At 39.9% G+C, this 13,124-nt stretch overlaps 2 protein-coding genes across 2 annotated transcripts in view; one reads left to right on the top strand and one right to left on the bottom strand.

Annotated features, from left to right (window-relative positions):
* Window positions 1-13,124, top strand: part of LOC133420152 (collagen alpha-1(XXV) chain) — a 174,044-nt gene that overhangs the window by 151,181 nt on the left and 9,739 nt on the right. Inside the window, exons 17-32 of the mRNA XM_061709747.1 lie at window positions 1,172-1,216; window positions 2,585-2,647; window positions 4,584-4,652; window positions 5,213-5,257; window positions 5,813-5,857; window positions 6,102-6,179; window positions 6,704-6,727; window positions 9,771-9,815; window positions 9,942-9,986; window positions 10,170-10,250; window positions 10,346-10,408; window positions 10,553-10,603; window positions 11,127-11,153; window positions 11,888-11,968; window positions 12,793-12,846; window positions 12,962-13,015. Coding sequence (XP_061565731.1) covers window positions 1,172-1,216; window positions 2,585-2,647; window positions 4,584-4,652; window positions 5,213-5,257; window positions 5,813-5,857; window positions 6,102-6,179; window positions 6,704-6,727; window positions 9,771-9,815; window positions 9,942-9,986; window positions 10,170-10,250; window positions 10,346-10,408; window positions 10,553-10,603; window positions 11,127-11,153; window positions 11,888-11,968; window positions 12,793-12,846; window positions 12,962-13,015 — 870 coding nt within the window. The remainder of the gene's footprint in view (window positions 1-1,171; window positions 1,217-2,584; window positions 2,648-4,583; window positions 4,653-5,212; window positions 5,258-5,812; window positions 5,858-6,101; window positions 6,180-6,703; window positions 6,728-9,770; window positions 9,816-9,941; window positions 9,987-10,169; window positions 10,251-10,345; window positions 10,409-10,552; window positions 10,604-11,126; window positions 11,154-11,887; window positions 11,969-12,792; window positions 12,847-12,961; window positions 13,016-13,124) is intronic.
* rpl34 (ribosomal protein L34) overlaps window positions 1-13,124 on the bottom strand; it is a 216,838-nt gene that overhangs the window by 141,593 nt on the left and 62,121 nt on the right. The window lies entirely within an intron of this gene.

Here is a 13,124-nt window from a genome sequence, read left to right on the forward strand (position 1 = left end):
ATAAAAAACAATCAGTCACCAAAAGCGGAGATAATTTCCTGCAAAATCAAAGCCTTTCACTCGACCAGACTTACTGCTGAGATTGCAACGGTGCCTCATCTAATTACACGTTTTTCATCCCACGTGTTGCACCTCATTAATTTGGCTTCTCTTTTCCTCTATTTGGACAAACTGATTACAGGCAGGCTTTTACCAAATGTGCTTTTTCTTTTTTTTTTTTTGCTGCTGTACTGCAAAAGGAAGCACGTGCAGCTCTAACTAATTCTTCGACTGCCTAATCTTCCCTTTCCTTCTACATCGCCCACTGCGCTTGTGCTGACTCACTGCCAAGCTGTATTTCTCATCACACAAGAAATCACAAGATTCTGTTGTTGCTTCCCGTCATAACTTTACAACAGAGAGGTACTCCATAAGTGTTTCGGAAAGAATAGTCCACAAGAAACGGCTCTGTTCATTAATTTGAACAAAGCTTTCGAGAACCACGATGTAAAGTGCAGCCTCCCCTCTGATCCCTGGAGTGCCATTAAAGTTGATAATTCTCGTGCCACTTTAATCATTTCTTTTCATAAGCCATAAATACAATGGTCTTAATTGAGCATTAAATTTTTCATCATCAGAATTTTTTATTGGAAGTCTCACAAAGGCCTCACGAGGGACCTAACCTCTTACTTTGAATGGGTTTGTGGAGTTTTCAACGACCCAATCTCGGTTGCAGAATAAGCCAACCCTCAACCTCACACACTGCCAAACTCTAATGATCTTAAAGCCAGTGCAGTTCCCTTGAACAACTTTGGCGAGTTTAACCCCAAAGTATCTAAAGCAGAACTTTTCACACCTTCATGAACTCATAAAATCCTGAAAACCCAAACTCCATCCCTCTTTGTGAAGAGTTGAGTGTTATAACCAGCACTAATCAAGCTGTCAGTCCGTGGCTGCATGAGTTGGTATGTAAATGCATGCTCAGTCTCTTCAGCTAATGCTTACCACAAACGAAGGACAGTCAACAAACTCTAATGCGCAGGAGGCTGCTTTTGTCCGAATGGCAGCAGCTTGATCGCTTGAGCAAACAGAATTTAACTTAAAGCTAATCAAAACCCCACAGAGCCTTCAACTGAGGCTTAACTCAGCTCAGCTTGGCTTGGCTGTAACGTGTCACACTCTTCCTGTGTAGGGAGAGCCAGGACTTCCAGGGCTGCCTGGACTCCCAGGGATAAAGGTAATTGATTCGCTGTTTTCATCCCCAGTCATCCCCCCCGTCGCTGTTGTCCCTGTCCATCCGCTTCAGTCCGTCCCAGAGCTCAGTGCAACACTCAGCTCTCACGACCTGCCGTCGTGACTCGCTCATGACACCGAGGTCTGATCATCTTACCTTTCCTGCATTGACGGATTGAAATCAAGAGTTGCTTTTTTTCCATCTGCAGCAGTAGCAGAGGCACAATCATGCGAGTACTTTTAATACATTAAAAAAAAGACCTGAATGCTTTTGATCTGTGGATGCCAGAGTTCAGCAGCATAACCATCTCTGTCAGAGGTCTGTGAACTGGTAAATACTTGATCCCAGTTCCTGGCAGTGGCAACCAAAAGAGTAGGCGGCCTGATCCTTATTTGACCATTTAGAGTCTTTTTAAACTTTTTTTCCCATTATTTCAGCAAATGATTAAAACAAAAAGAAACTATATCCGCAACAAAAAACTAAAAGCACACATGTCACTGCCATCGATGTTTAAAGACCAGCAACCATCCTAATGTGTTTCAGGACCATTAGCTTATAAAATTCAAGGAATGCTCACACAGGCATGATGTTGATGCTTGTTACTGTTTTTGGTTTTGTTTTTCTCTTCATATGCTTGAATCTTGCTGGCCTTGTAAAAAAAAAAAAAAAAAAAAACTTTCATTTTATATTCTATGTACTCCTGTTTTGACTTAAGAGGCCTGTTTGCTTGACGGATTCTAACAAAATGTTGCTAACGTAGCACTCACGGTTTCTACAGCCGGCTTGCACTTTGTTCTCCGCACTCTGCAGTGATTATCCCATCCAGTGTTTAAGAGTTGCCCCATTACCTCTGCAAGGGCTTCCCGAGTGCCTAATTTACCTCTGTTGGGATGCCTGTTGCAGGTGGTGAATGTATTCTAGTTAGTATCACAATCATAACAAAAAAGAAAAGCTCACTCTTCCTCAGTGAAAGGACAAATGCAGAAATGTTAAAGCATCTTCATAAATGGCACAAACTCTGTATCTTTCCCACACTTATCAGAACACTTCTGTGTCCTGATAAGTTTTCTAATAAGGTCAGTTGCATCATCTGTTAACGCTCACAAGAGACTTGTTTATATATGTGAAAGCGGGGCATAAATTAAGAAACGCCAGAGTTTTTGTGTCTGTGATTTATGCATGCGTTCCTCGGTGTGTTGTGTTGTGTTTTGTTGTGTTATGTTGTGTTGTGCATGCCTGTCATTGTGAATATAGTCAACCATGCATCTTGTTTATGTTTTTCACGCTCATTAAAAGCGCTTATCTGAAAATGCCCAGTGGAATACTGAGTAATAGCCGCTGATTTCATTTGTTTGTTTGTTTGTTTTCCAGGGAGAGCCCGGATTTCTCGGCCCTCAGGGGGAACCAGGGCTTCCAGGACTCCCAGGAACCAAGGTGGGCGCCTTTAGCTTTCACACTAAACCTGTTTATCTAACTAGAAGAGATCATTTCAGCCTCATAGCTCAAATTAAAAATTAACAAGATGCAACTTTGGAGGATTTTCATCATATCAGTGTGCTCATCATTCAGATCGTGAATTTTAGTTTCCATTATTGTCAGTTTGACAAACACGATCAAATGTCAGTCAACCTTTGAGTCATCCTGACTCATAATGTGGAGCCAGCTGTGATAATTAAGGCACTTATGAACTTGCGTTCAAATGGTCTTTTGGGATCACACTGTTCATGGTGCTTAAATGATCAGGATCTGATTGTTTTTGACCGGCCGTTTCACTGTGAAACACTGAAACTAATCAAATAATGGAAATTCAATATGACGCTCTCAACCTTGTTTGCACTACTGTAGAATCACAAGAGAATAAGAAATGTGTTTTTGCTGATTTCAAATGAAGCCATTTGAAGTTCTTTGAGTCCACATCCAGGGCCGCCGCAAGGGGTGTGCGAACCGTGCGACCGCACGGGGCCTCGCGCCCCAAGGGGCCGCGCTATGGGCCGTTTTTTTTTTTTTTTTTTTTTTCAAAAATTTTTTTTTTTCCCTTATAAATATCAACAGTCACGTTCCATTACAGATCTAAATGTGTACTAGTCTGTGCATATCAATAAATATATGTGCAATTATGCGCATGTCTGTTGTTCAATACAACTGCGTCAGACCAAGCGCAGACACAAGCTGCTCTGATCCAGACGGGTGGAGTGGGAACAAACTGTCACACAATGTCGAGAGAACGAGACAGATTCAGGAAATTTCCATCAAGGGATGAAAAAAGAAAAAAACTAAAGAAAATGGAAGAGTTTAATACCTCTCTGAAAGGCTCGTTAGATAAATTTGTTACAAAAATCAACGATCCGACCGGGTCTCAAGCAGCCGCGGGGCCCCGCGTCGAGGCAAGTCAGATAATGATGAGGCAGGGGAAGGTATCCAGTATTTTGCTAATTGGAGAGTTAAAATTGCGCATATAGACACCATATCCGACCCGAAAAACCAAAAAATTTTGCGCGTGCTCGCAAATCTCCCAGACGGCTCTGTCCACATCATACCTTTTTTTTGCCTTCTCCACAGTTACTCTTACTGGCTCGTAGATGAGTTGCCTTCTATGGATGCAATTTGCAGATATGCCACCAGATACAAACAAATCCTACACTCTGAACCTTTAATGAATGTTAGGTTGAAGCAAAGTTGCAAAGGCATTGCAGAGATGACCTGGACTAACCAGCTTTTAAGACAACCAGAAGGTGTATTTTAGGTTAAAAATGCACACCTTATAATAATCTATTCACCGAAGCTTTAACTCAAGTATGTGGACTTAGTCAGATCTCAGCCTATAAAATTAAATGTCCTGAGCACTTTGATGACAAGTAAATCAAAATCTGACAAGATGTGTCTCCTACTTGGTTTTAAAGGTCAGCAGTAGACTGAATTGGACTACATTGTCCTCTATTGGCTGCTTCAAGTCATTGCCCCGTGAAGGAAAACTTTCTTAACTATGGAACAAAATATGTGAGACTGTCTTCAGATATTCAAGCTGAAGGACATACAGTACACATCAAACTGATTTAAATGGACATTTTAAAGCATTTTTCAAAAATAGACTTAAACTTGTCCAAGATTTTGCAGAGAGGCACACGGTGCTGACTTTGCATAAATATCTCCAGTTCGCACTGGAAATCTGTTGAGTCGGCACACTTGTGAGGGGGATGAATCAGGTTCCTGAGTCCTGTCAAAGCTGCATCACATTAAGGGAATTGGAGGCTGTGCCCGTTGTTTAGAAAGTGCACTCCATCTCTTCTGCTGAACTTTTTAGTATGTGAGGCTGCAGAAGAGGGACGTTGTTGAACTGGGTTTTTTTATTTTTATTTCTGTGTCTGAGTAGGGTGAGAGAGGCGACCATGGACCACCAGGAAAGGGTGAACGGGGAGAAATCGGACCTGCTGGACCAAAGGTCAGTAACTTCAGCACACTTGAACATCCTTGTCTACATATATGGCATGAAACCTTTTTTTTATCACTTTGCTGCCATCTACAGCCTCTTTGCTTAATGCACACACAAGAGAGATATCCATCAGATCAAACAAAATATGTTCCCTACAAGGTTTGTTCAATCCATCAATTATTCAATTTGATCAGAAAAGAAAGCAGACATAAAAGCCAGCGATAAGGTCATGATAAGGTGAGTTTACCATTGTTTATGTCTGCCACTGACTCATTCTTCACTCAAACCTTAGATGACTCAGAGATCTGCTTCACATCGTATTCCTGGATCCGCAAGTGAAACCCTGCCTGAGCCAGCAACAGAGTTCAGATAAACGCTTTCTCCACTGCTTGGTTACGTTAGTGAACATGACTGTGTTGGTTCAAAGGGTCAACAAGATCTAACCTGTGAAGTTTGCACAAGAATTTACGAGGAATTTTTTAATGTTACAATTGTATTTCAAGTATTTTCTAGATTTACCTCCAAACCATGATTCACATCCTCATCTTTGTTGTTCTGACTCATGGCAGGGTTCAGAAGGAGAGGCTGGTACGCCTGGAAATAAAGGGTCAAAGGTGAGCACAGGACATCTGTTTTTTTCTCTCCAATTTTGAGGGCAGCAGTGTCATTAGCTAATGTTTGGGTAAAAGACTGAGGTAAATATACTTGCGAGGGAACATGGATTCAAAACTGCTGCGCTAATGTCTTTAACTCGTGTGTTTGAGGTAATTTTTATAATCACAAATTAAGACGGTCTTGTTAAACATGCAATATAATCTGAAGTTAAAAAGCTGTGAACAAACGGCCAACAGGTCGTCTGTAAGTAATGATGAATGTTGTGTCTGGATGAGTCTTAATAGTTTAACTTTTTTAGTGAGGGAAGCAACAGTCTCATAATGACCATGTTCTACTAAGAATAAGGCGGCATTTCAGTTCAATATAGATATGTAACTGTGTTGAATGCAAAATACGTAATGAAATAATGAGATAAAGAGATAAAGTGTAATTTAATGTATTTGTATAACAGTTTTATAAAAAATGATTAGATACATAGATCTTTTTTTAAATGTATTTGTGGCCATTACATTCCAAAAATAGTCATACATAGTTTTTTTCCCCTTTCACATTAGGGCGAAACAGGAGATGCAGGAGACCTGGGTCCAGTTGGCCCAAGAGTAAGTAACTATAGTACTAAAAAAATGTATTTGTTCGACTATCTTTAAGAATGTAATGCTGATTCATACCCAAAACCCTACAGCGCAGGTGTTATTAGTGGCACAACCAAATACCGACTACCACTAGGGGTCAGCAGCTATTACAGCGGGACATTGACAATAGAACTAAACTTTATTTTGCAGATATTGTAGTAGGCATACATCTGATATTCAGATGACATGAATGTTTGTTTTTGTCTTGCAGGGTCCTCCAGGGCAGAAGGGAAACCAGGGAGCCACAGAAATCATTGACTACAATGGAAACATTCAAGAAGCTTTACAGGTCAGACATGTTATCACCTAACACGGCACATTTGAATCTTTTTCCTGCTTTTGTATCTGTAAAGGAGAAGGGGTACAATGAAACATGACTTTTACTTTCACTTGGCCACTCACTAGCAGTTAATTTTTCCGTGACATAAACACAGTTAAGATGTTTCAATATATTTGTGGCCGCTCAAGTTGCATCATAATTCCAGTATTCCAGTATAAATAATAATGATAATAATAATAATAAATCACTTTTTGAACTGAGTTTTTTTTTTAGTTGGAGGGGCCTTAAAAATATTGCTTTTGTGGACTGAAGTGGGCCATTAAATGCACAAGAATTTTTTTTTATGTTGCTTTTGTTCAAAACTCGATGAAGTGGTCAGGTTTTTATATTATTGTCAAAAATAAAGCGAGCATCTATTAATCAGGGGCTGACTCCAATAACTGAAGAAATGTGCAAACACAAAGGTTTCTTATATGTGACCTCTGTGTTCTTATCTCTCACCTCCTCATTTCAACTCCTTTGACCAACTGCAGAAGATTACCACTATAACAGTCACGGTAAATAGGCTCTGTGTACTTTGTGTACTGTGTGTATTGTGTCATCTGCCACAAGCGATTCATCTTCGTCCGAGCATGGGCCCAACGCAGTACCAGCGCTGGTCTGCACTTCCACTATGCATTATGTTTGTACTTGTGCTCCCTTCGCCCAGGAACATGTTTGCTTGTCAATGAGCGAAACAATATTCATTGCCTCCGTTGTGCGTCTGACTTTACTTGTTGCCTGATTTGCAAGTTCCCTCCTGAAATATCAACAAAAATGATTTAGTACAAAATAAATGTATTTACTAGGAAGGGGATTTGCCTGATCTTTGGACTGTGTTTTGAAAAGGATCCCTGCTCTAACAAATAGTACAACTGCCTTAAAAAAAAGAAGTAATTAAATATGTAAGCCAAGCATAAATTAAATTATTTACTCTGGCTGAGTTGAACAGTGTTATTTAAGTTTTAGTCCAGCGATGATTAAAAAGGCATGTTGAACACTTACATGTTTACCATCGCACATTCTGAAGTGAAACAGAAATTACACTTTTGCACATCAGGAATTTAATCGTCTGTTCTTTATCGGGCCTTAAAATAAGATGACTAGTAAATGAAGGAATAAGCAGCAACTACACATGACATTTTACACCAAGTCATGATTTATTGAATAAATATGAAGCCAAAATGCTGAAGCAGTGTGGGAAAAATAAAGTAACCCCATAAATCAGTAGCGAGTACAGTAAAACCTGGATTAGCGACAAAAATCTTTCTGTGTATCATCAGTCTTTATAATTGTTTAGGAAGAATTTGGGAATTTGAGCAATAATATTTTAGGTCGTTGAGGTTTCAGGGCATTCGTTTGTGCAGAACTTTCCTAAGGTCATGCTGCAGCATCTCCGTTGGCTTAATGTCGCACCACCTTGATTTTTATTTTTCTCCTGTAGATTTACATGTTTGTTTGGGATCGTTGTCCAATTGCATGACTCAGTTTCTGCAAGATTTTGACTGTTGGACTGTTGATGAGCTGTTGGTGTTGGCTCACAAGTGAATACTCTAAGACTAAGTGCAGAGGTGTTCATGGTCCACTCAATGACCCACCTGAGTGGTGGGATACTGGCTTTGATTTTTGGCAAACATAGCAGTGTTTTTATATGCCACTTTGACTTGTCTCCTGAGAGGAAGATGTGGTATGCTCTGGTGCAACTTTTACAGGCCTAAGCCATGCTGCCATGTTCTTCTGCAGGTCTCTGTGTCTTGCAGCTTCTGTCCTCAGGGTGAACTTACAAGGACTCCTGGAAACTCTCTTGAATGCTTTCCACTTATGTTTAATCTTACAAAAGTGAGATTGTTCTAAGTATTTCAGCCACAGCTTCTACATTTTGGCTCATTCTCTGCTCAGTAAATTATGACACTGTGATATATCACATGTTGCTGTTCATCTGAGGTTGTATTTACCGAAATTCAAGACCCGGCTAGGACTAGACATATTATGTGCTGATATGTAAAGCCTGACAAATAAAATGGGTGTACTACCTTAAAGACATTTTCAATCAGAAAAAGAGCCTTATTTCGCATCAGTAAGTAGAAGGGATTTAATAGGTTGGTTATGAACGATTCTGGAGTCATTCTGGTGTGTTGGGCTTAAGCTTCTTTCATTTTTATTCACAGCACTTTATTGAGTGGCAGTTATATTAAATGTGCTTTACTAACAAACATGAGCTGCTTTAATGTACTTTTAATTATTCTCCATAACAAAGTATTATATACCATACACAGATTAATAGTAAGTGGTTTGCGAAACAAACTTTTGTGTTTTAGTCTGTGATGCAATTACTGCTGATCCTTTTTATCCATAGTAATAAACACATTATCCATATCATGTTGGTCTGCCACCTTGGGAATCTGCATGTCTATTTGTTTTTATTTTTAATTTTTTTCAATGGTGAGACCTCTCTGCTTATTCAACCGGAATCTTAAGAGTCTTAAGAGCATAAATACCTCCCATTGTCACAAAAACATTTACTTAACAGGGCCCAAATTTTGTTTTTTAATCAACCCTTAGAACTCAAAGCATTTAAGCAATTTTTTTCCATTACTATGTTAAAACATAAGTACAGAGATTATATGTATGTGCAATATAGTGTGTCTTATATCCTTTTTGCCTGTGCAACCTTGGCATCTAATCTTTTTCTTTATTTACAACTATATAAACAGACCTAATGTCGTGGGGTTGATGGATAGGACCCAGATGCAGGAGACCACGGGGGCAGGAGTTCCAAAAAACCTGATTTATTACAACTTAAAAGACAAGTGCTGCTTAGCAGGATAGAAAAAACCAGAACAAAATAACCTGACCTGACACATGGAGGAAAGAAACAGTACGGACCAGCAGAGAGCAAGGAAAGACAAGACAAGATATACACAGAAGGCTAGATGGGGCATAAGTGCAGACGATCAGGGCAGATGGGAACAAGGGAAGTTAAGACGCAACTGAAAGACAAAGACACACATTTCAAAATAAAACAGGAACTAAACACCAAAACCATGACACCTAAGCAATAAGTAACCAAGATTTTCCAAATCAGATTGATATATATATATACATTTTTTTTTTAAATCTAGCTTCCTATAACACACACAAAAACAGAGATCAAAGATTTTTCAAGCTTGAAATTCTGAAAAACATTTATTCTGAAACTGGAAACTTTAAGAAATATATTATAACAGTGTCAAAAAACCATAAAAACATCAATAACTTCTTAAATGTCCATGTCAAGACATCCCTTCATGTCGTCTTGCTGTTATGATCTCAGCATGTGCCTTTCAGTTCAGCATCCTGTTTATATTACAAAACTGACAAAACTAACATGTATTTTTATAACTGTTTGCAAATCATGTCAGCGTGATGGTCTTTTGTGTTATTCATGGAATGCAATTCATATCATTTTACGGCTCTTACATCAAACATACTTTGTCTGAGCTCAACACACCTAACAGTGAGTTAATTATGCAGCGCTATATAGAAAAATACTTTAATCTGCTTCGTCTTCTTTCTGTCCAGGGTCCTCCTGGGCCGCCTGGACCATTAGGACCACAGGGAATAAAGGTACAAATGCTAAAGATTCTCTCACATGTGTGGAAAACACTTTAGTTTCGACCTGTGTAATTACTCAATTACTGCAAAATGAATTAATGATTGTTTTTTTTTTCTTGTTTTTGCCGGTGTTCCCAGGGGGATCGCGGTTTGCCTGGTCTCCCTGGACTTGATGGAGAGAGAGTGAGTCAATCCTGCTTTCTCCTGCACACTGAGGATGAGTTCCCTGTTAACCGCTACATAACCTGTTTTAAGATCTATAGCTATTACTTTTACCCAAAGTACATGCATAAAGTGCCTTAATATACCAAGTTAAAATAGATGATATTTTCTTCTGATTATTTTGTCCTCATTTACCTCACTTAGGGCTACAAAGGCTCGAAAGGAGATATGGGAATGCCTGGGGCCTCGGGGGAGAAGGGAGGAACCGGTTTACCAGGCTTACCAGTAAGAATCACACATACTCATAGATAAAAGCCTCCAAAATGCTTTTCTCTCTGTGATCTTCAGACAGGAGGTCTCACGAGGCTTTTGTTTCACAGGGCGTCAATGGAATGAAAGGAGATAAAGGAGATTCAGGACTTCCTGGTCCTCAAGGTCCATCTGTAAGTCATTTTTTCATAAACATACCTTAACTCTAAAGGAACTGATCATTGCAAAGTATGCTTTTAATTAACCTTGATGTGAAACATGCTTAATATATGATATACTTGTTGAATCATAAATTGGTCGTTTGTTTACTATTTCAGATCATAGGCCACCCAGGGTCAGCGGGGCCCCATGGCCCTCCAGGACCGATGGTGAGTTTCTTTACCTCTGTCCCATTAGTGGAAAACACGCTGTGATTAATGTCGACATATTCCATAACGTAACCACTTTATGCAAAATGACATGGTCGTGTCAACTAAAATATTAGATCTGAAGATTAGAACTGCTCCCATTAAATAAGAGACGTGAGGAGACGTTTTAATAATTATTTTGTTGCAGGAACATGTGAGGAACTGCTTTAACTGCAGACATAACTCTGTCTGCACTGCAGTGTGCTTTAGTTCATAGTAGAACCAGTTTGAGAGGCGGTCACGGTGAAAGACATGCTCCGGGCTGTCAGACTGTAGTTACAGCTGTAGCTGTTTGGCTTCTGTGTAATTCCACAACAGTGTCAAGTGAAAGCAAGCAAAAACACGGGCTGCAGTGGAGCGCTGCATCCACTCAAGCCATCATCAATGCAAAACAAAACAAAAGAAACTTGCTCAGAAAAACAAACATTATGACCCATCTAGATACTATGCAAACTAATCATTGCCACTTTTTATTGCTTCTCAGGGACCCCATGGCTTCCCTGGACCAAAGGTAAATGTAATAGAGGTGGAGGGATGAAGGGGGAGGAGCTTCCTCACTGTGTTTACTTTACCTTTAAGACAGCTTGGCACTATAACTGCCTTGATGTTCCCGAAATGTTTAACCTCATCTCATGTTCCTCATCACATAGACTTACCCAGTGTACTGCACAAACAACCCCTCAAAAATAAGCCTGATATTCCTAAATCTGATCAAAATTGTCTTATTTATTGCAAAACAATCTACCACTGGGGTAAGAATAATTTTCTTGTCTAGTACCCTTTAAACTAGCAAAATAATCTGAAATAATCTTCTAATTTTCTTAAAATCATCTGATCTTGAAACATTATAAGAAATTCGTTTTTGCTCAAAAAGCAGCATGGAGCGACAGAAAGAAATTCGTTTTTGAAGTGTAGTCTTGTATGAAATTTCAGAAAAAGAATGCTTCAAGATGATTTTTGAGCAACATATGAGTAGGATATTTATCTATAGTAGTAATATATTTTTTTTTCCTTTTTAATGATCATATTTGACCTATGGCGCATATTATACCAAATTCGAGACTTAGAGCAAACTGAAGGGTATGAAGAACATATTTCTGGCCTGACAGCATTTTTCAGCCACAATTATCAACAGAATGATTCACAGGAGTAACCCTGAAATGCACAAAAGGACGAGAGATTGGATGGATGCATTTTCAGATCCTTCAACCTTGTTTTCGTTTCCTGCTTCCCGTGTTTTCCTAGGGGGAATCTGGTTTGCATGGTATGAAGGGTACTAGAGGGGAACCAGGACACAAAGGCGACCGTGGACCTTTGGGTCTGCCTGTAAGTATTGCGCGTTTCTTTGCCTACCAGACATCCCTAGTGTATACATACTGTAAGAGTGTGTGTTTGTGCGTGGGTGTGTGTGTATATATGTGTGTCTGTAATGCCTTCTCCATCTCCTGTCCTCATGTTCATTTGCCTGTGCTGACTGCTTTGCCGAGCTCCCTGCAACACAGTGTAATTAGTCGATGTAAACCCTGCCATCAACCTGCCCCAATAACAGTGTTCATGTGGTACTAATCCCGCCTTGTTCATGTCACTCATACCTCCATAACCACACAGGGAGCCTCCGGCTTGGACGGCAAGCCCGGAATTAGGGTGAGTGTCATGTGACCAAGAGGCTTCACCACCCAACTTCTGTCCACTTTCTCTTCCCCCTCTCACCCTCCATACAGTCCCCTTTTCCTGAGTTTTTGTTTCATCCATATTACTTCAGTATATGTCCCATATTGTCACCAAAAGGAAAATAATGTAACTTTTTGCTTCACTTTTACATTTTTGTGGAGTCTTATAAGTTGAATGAAGCCACACAGAGTTTATTTACCATGCAGAGAAAGCCATTAGGGAAACCATTCAGGGCTCTTGTTTCGTCCTGTGTTGCATTAACTGAGCATTAACACACACTCATACATTAACTGTGTCAGCAGTGTTGTAAATGTCCTCTGTGGCCAATGCACGTTTGCCAGTCCTGTGTGCTGGTTGTAGCTCAGAACAGATGGGCGTTTCGTACAGTTGTGGAAGTTTTTATTTCATATTCGATATTACGAAGAAAGTCCTGTTAGTCTAAAGATATGAATTTGTCGTGGCAACGCCGCTCTCTGCAGGGCATGGACGGGCCTCCTGGTCCATCTGGTCCAGCCGGGCCAAAGGGGGACATAGTAAGACTGAATTCATATTCTTTTCTTCTACCTGACTGATGGCGCAGTATGATTTATTAGACGCGCTGTGATGTAAGAAGTCCAAGTTGATACTAAAGTGGTTTATTTGCACTAGGGTGAGAGAGGAGCAGCAGGTGACCCAGGACCACGAGGACCGTATGGACTACCTGTAAGTCTGAAGGGGAAGGATAGGAAACTAGATAGTGACCAAAAACCCAACTACACTCACATTTGGAAAACTGCATATGCATTACATGCCACAGGAATGATCTTTCCGG

This window comes from Cololabis saira, chromosome 20 (genome assembly GCF_033807715.1).
Source record: "Cololabis saira isolate AMF1-May2022 chromosome 20, fColSai1.1, whole genome shotgun sequence".
Lineage (NCBI taxonomy): Eukaryota > Metazoa > Chordata > Actinopteri > Beloniformes > Belonidae > Cololabis > Cololabis saira.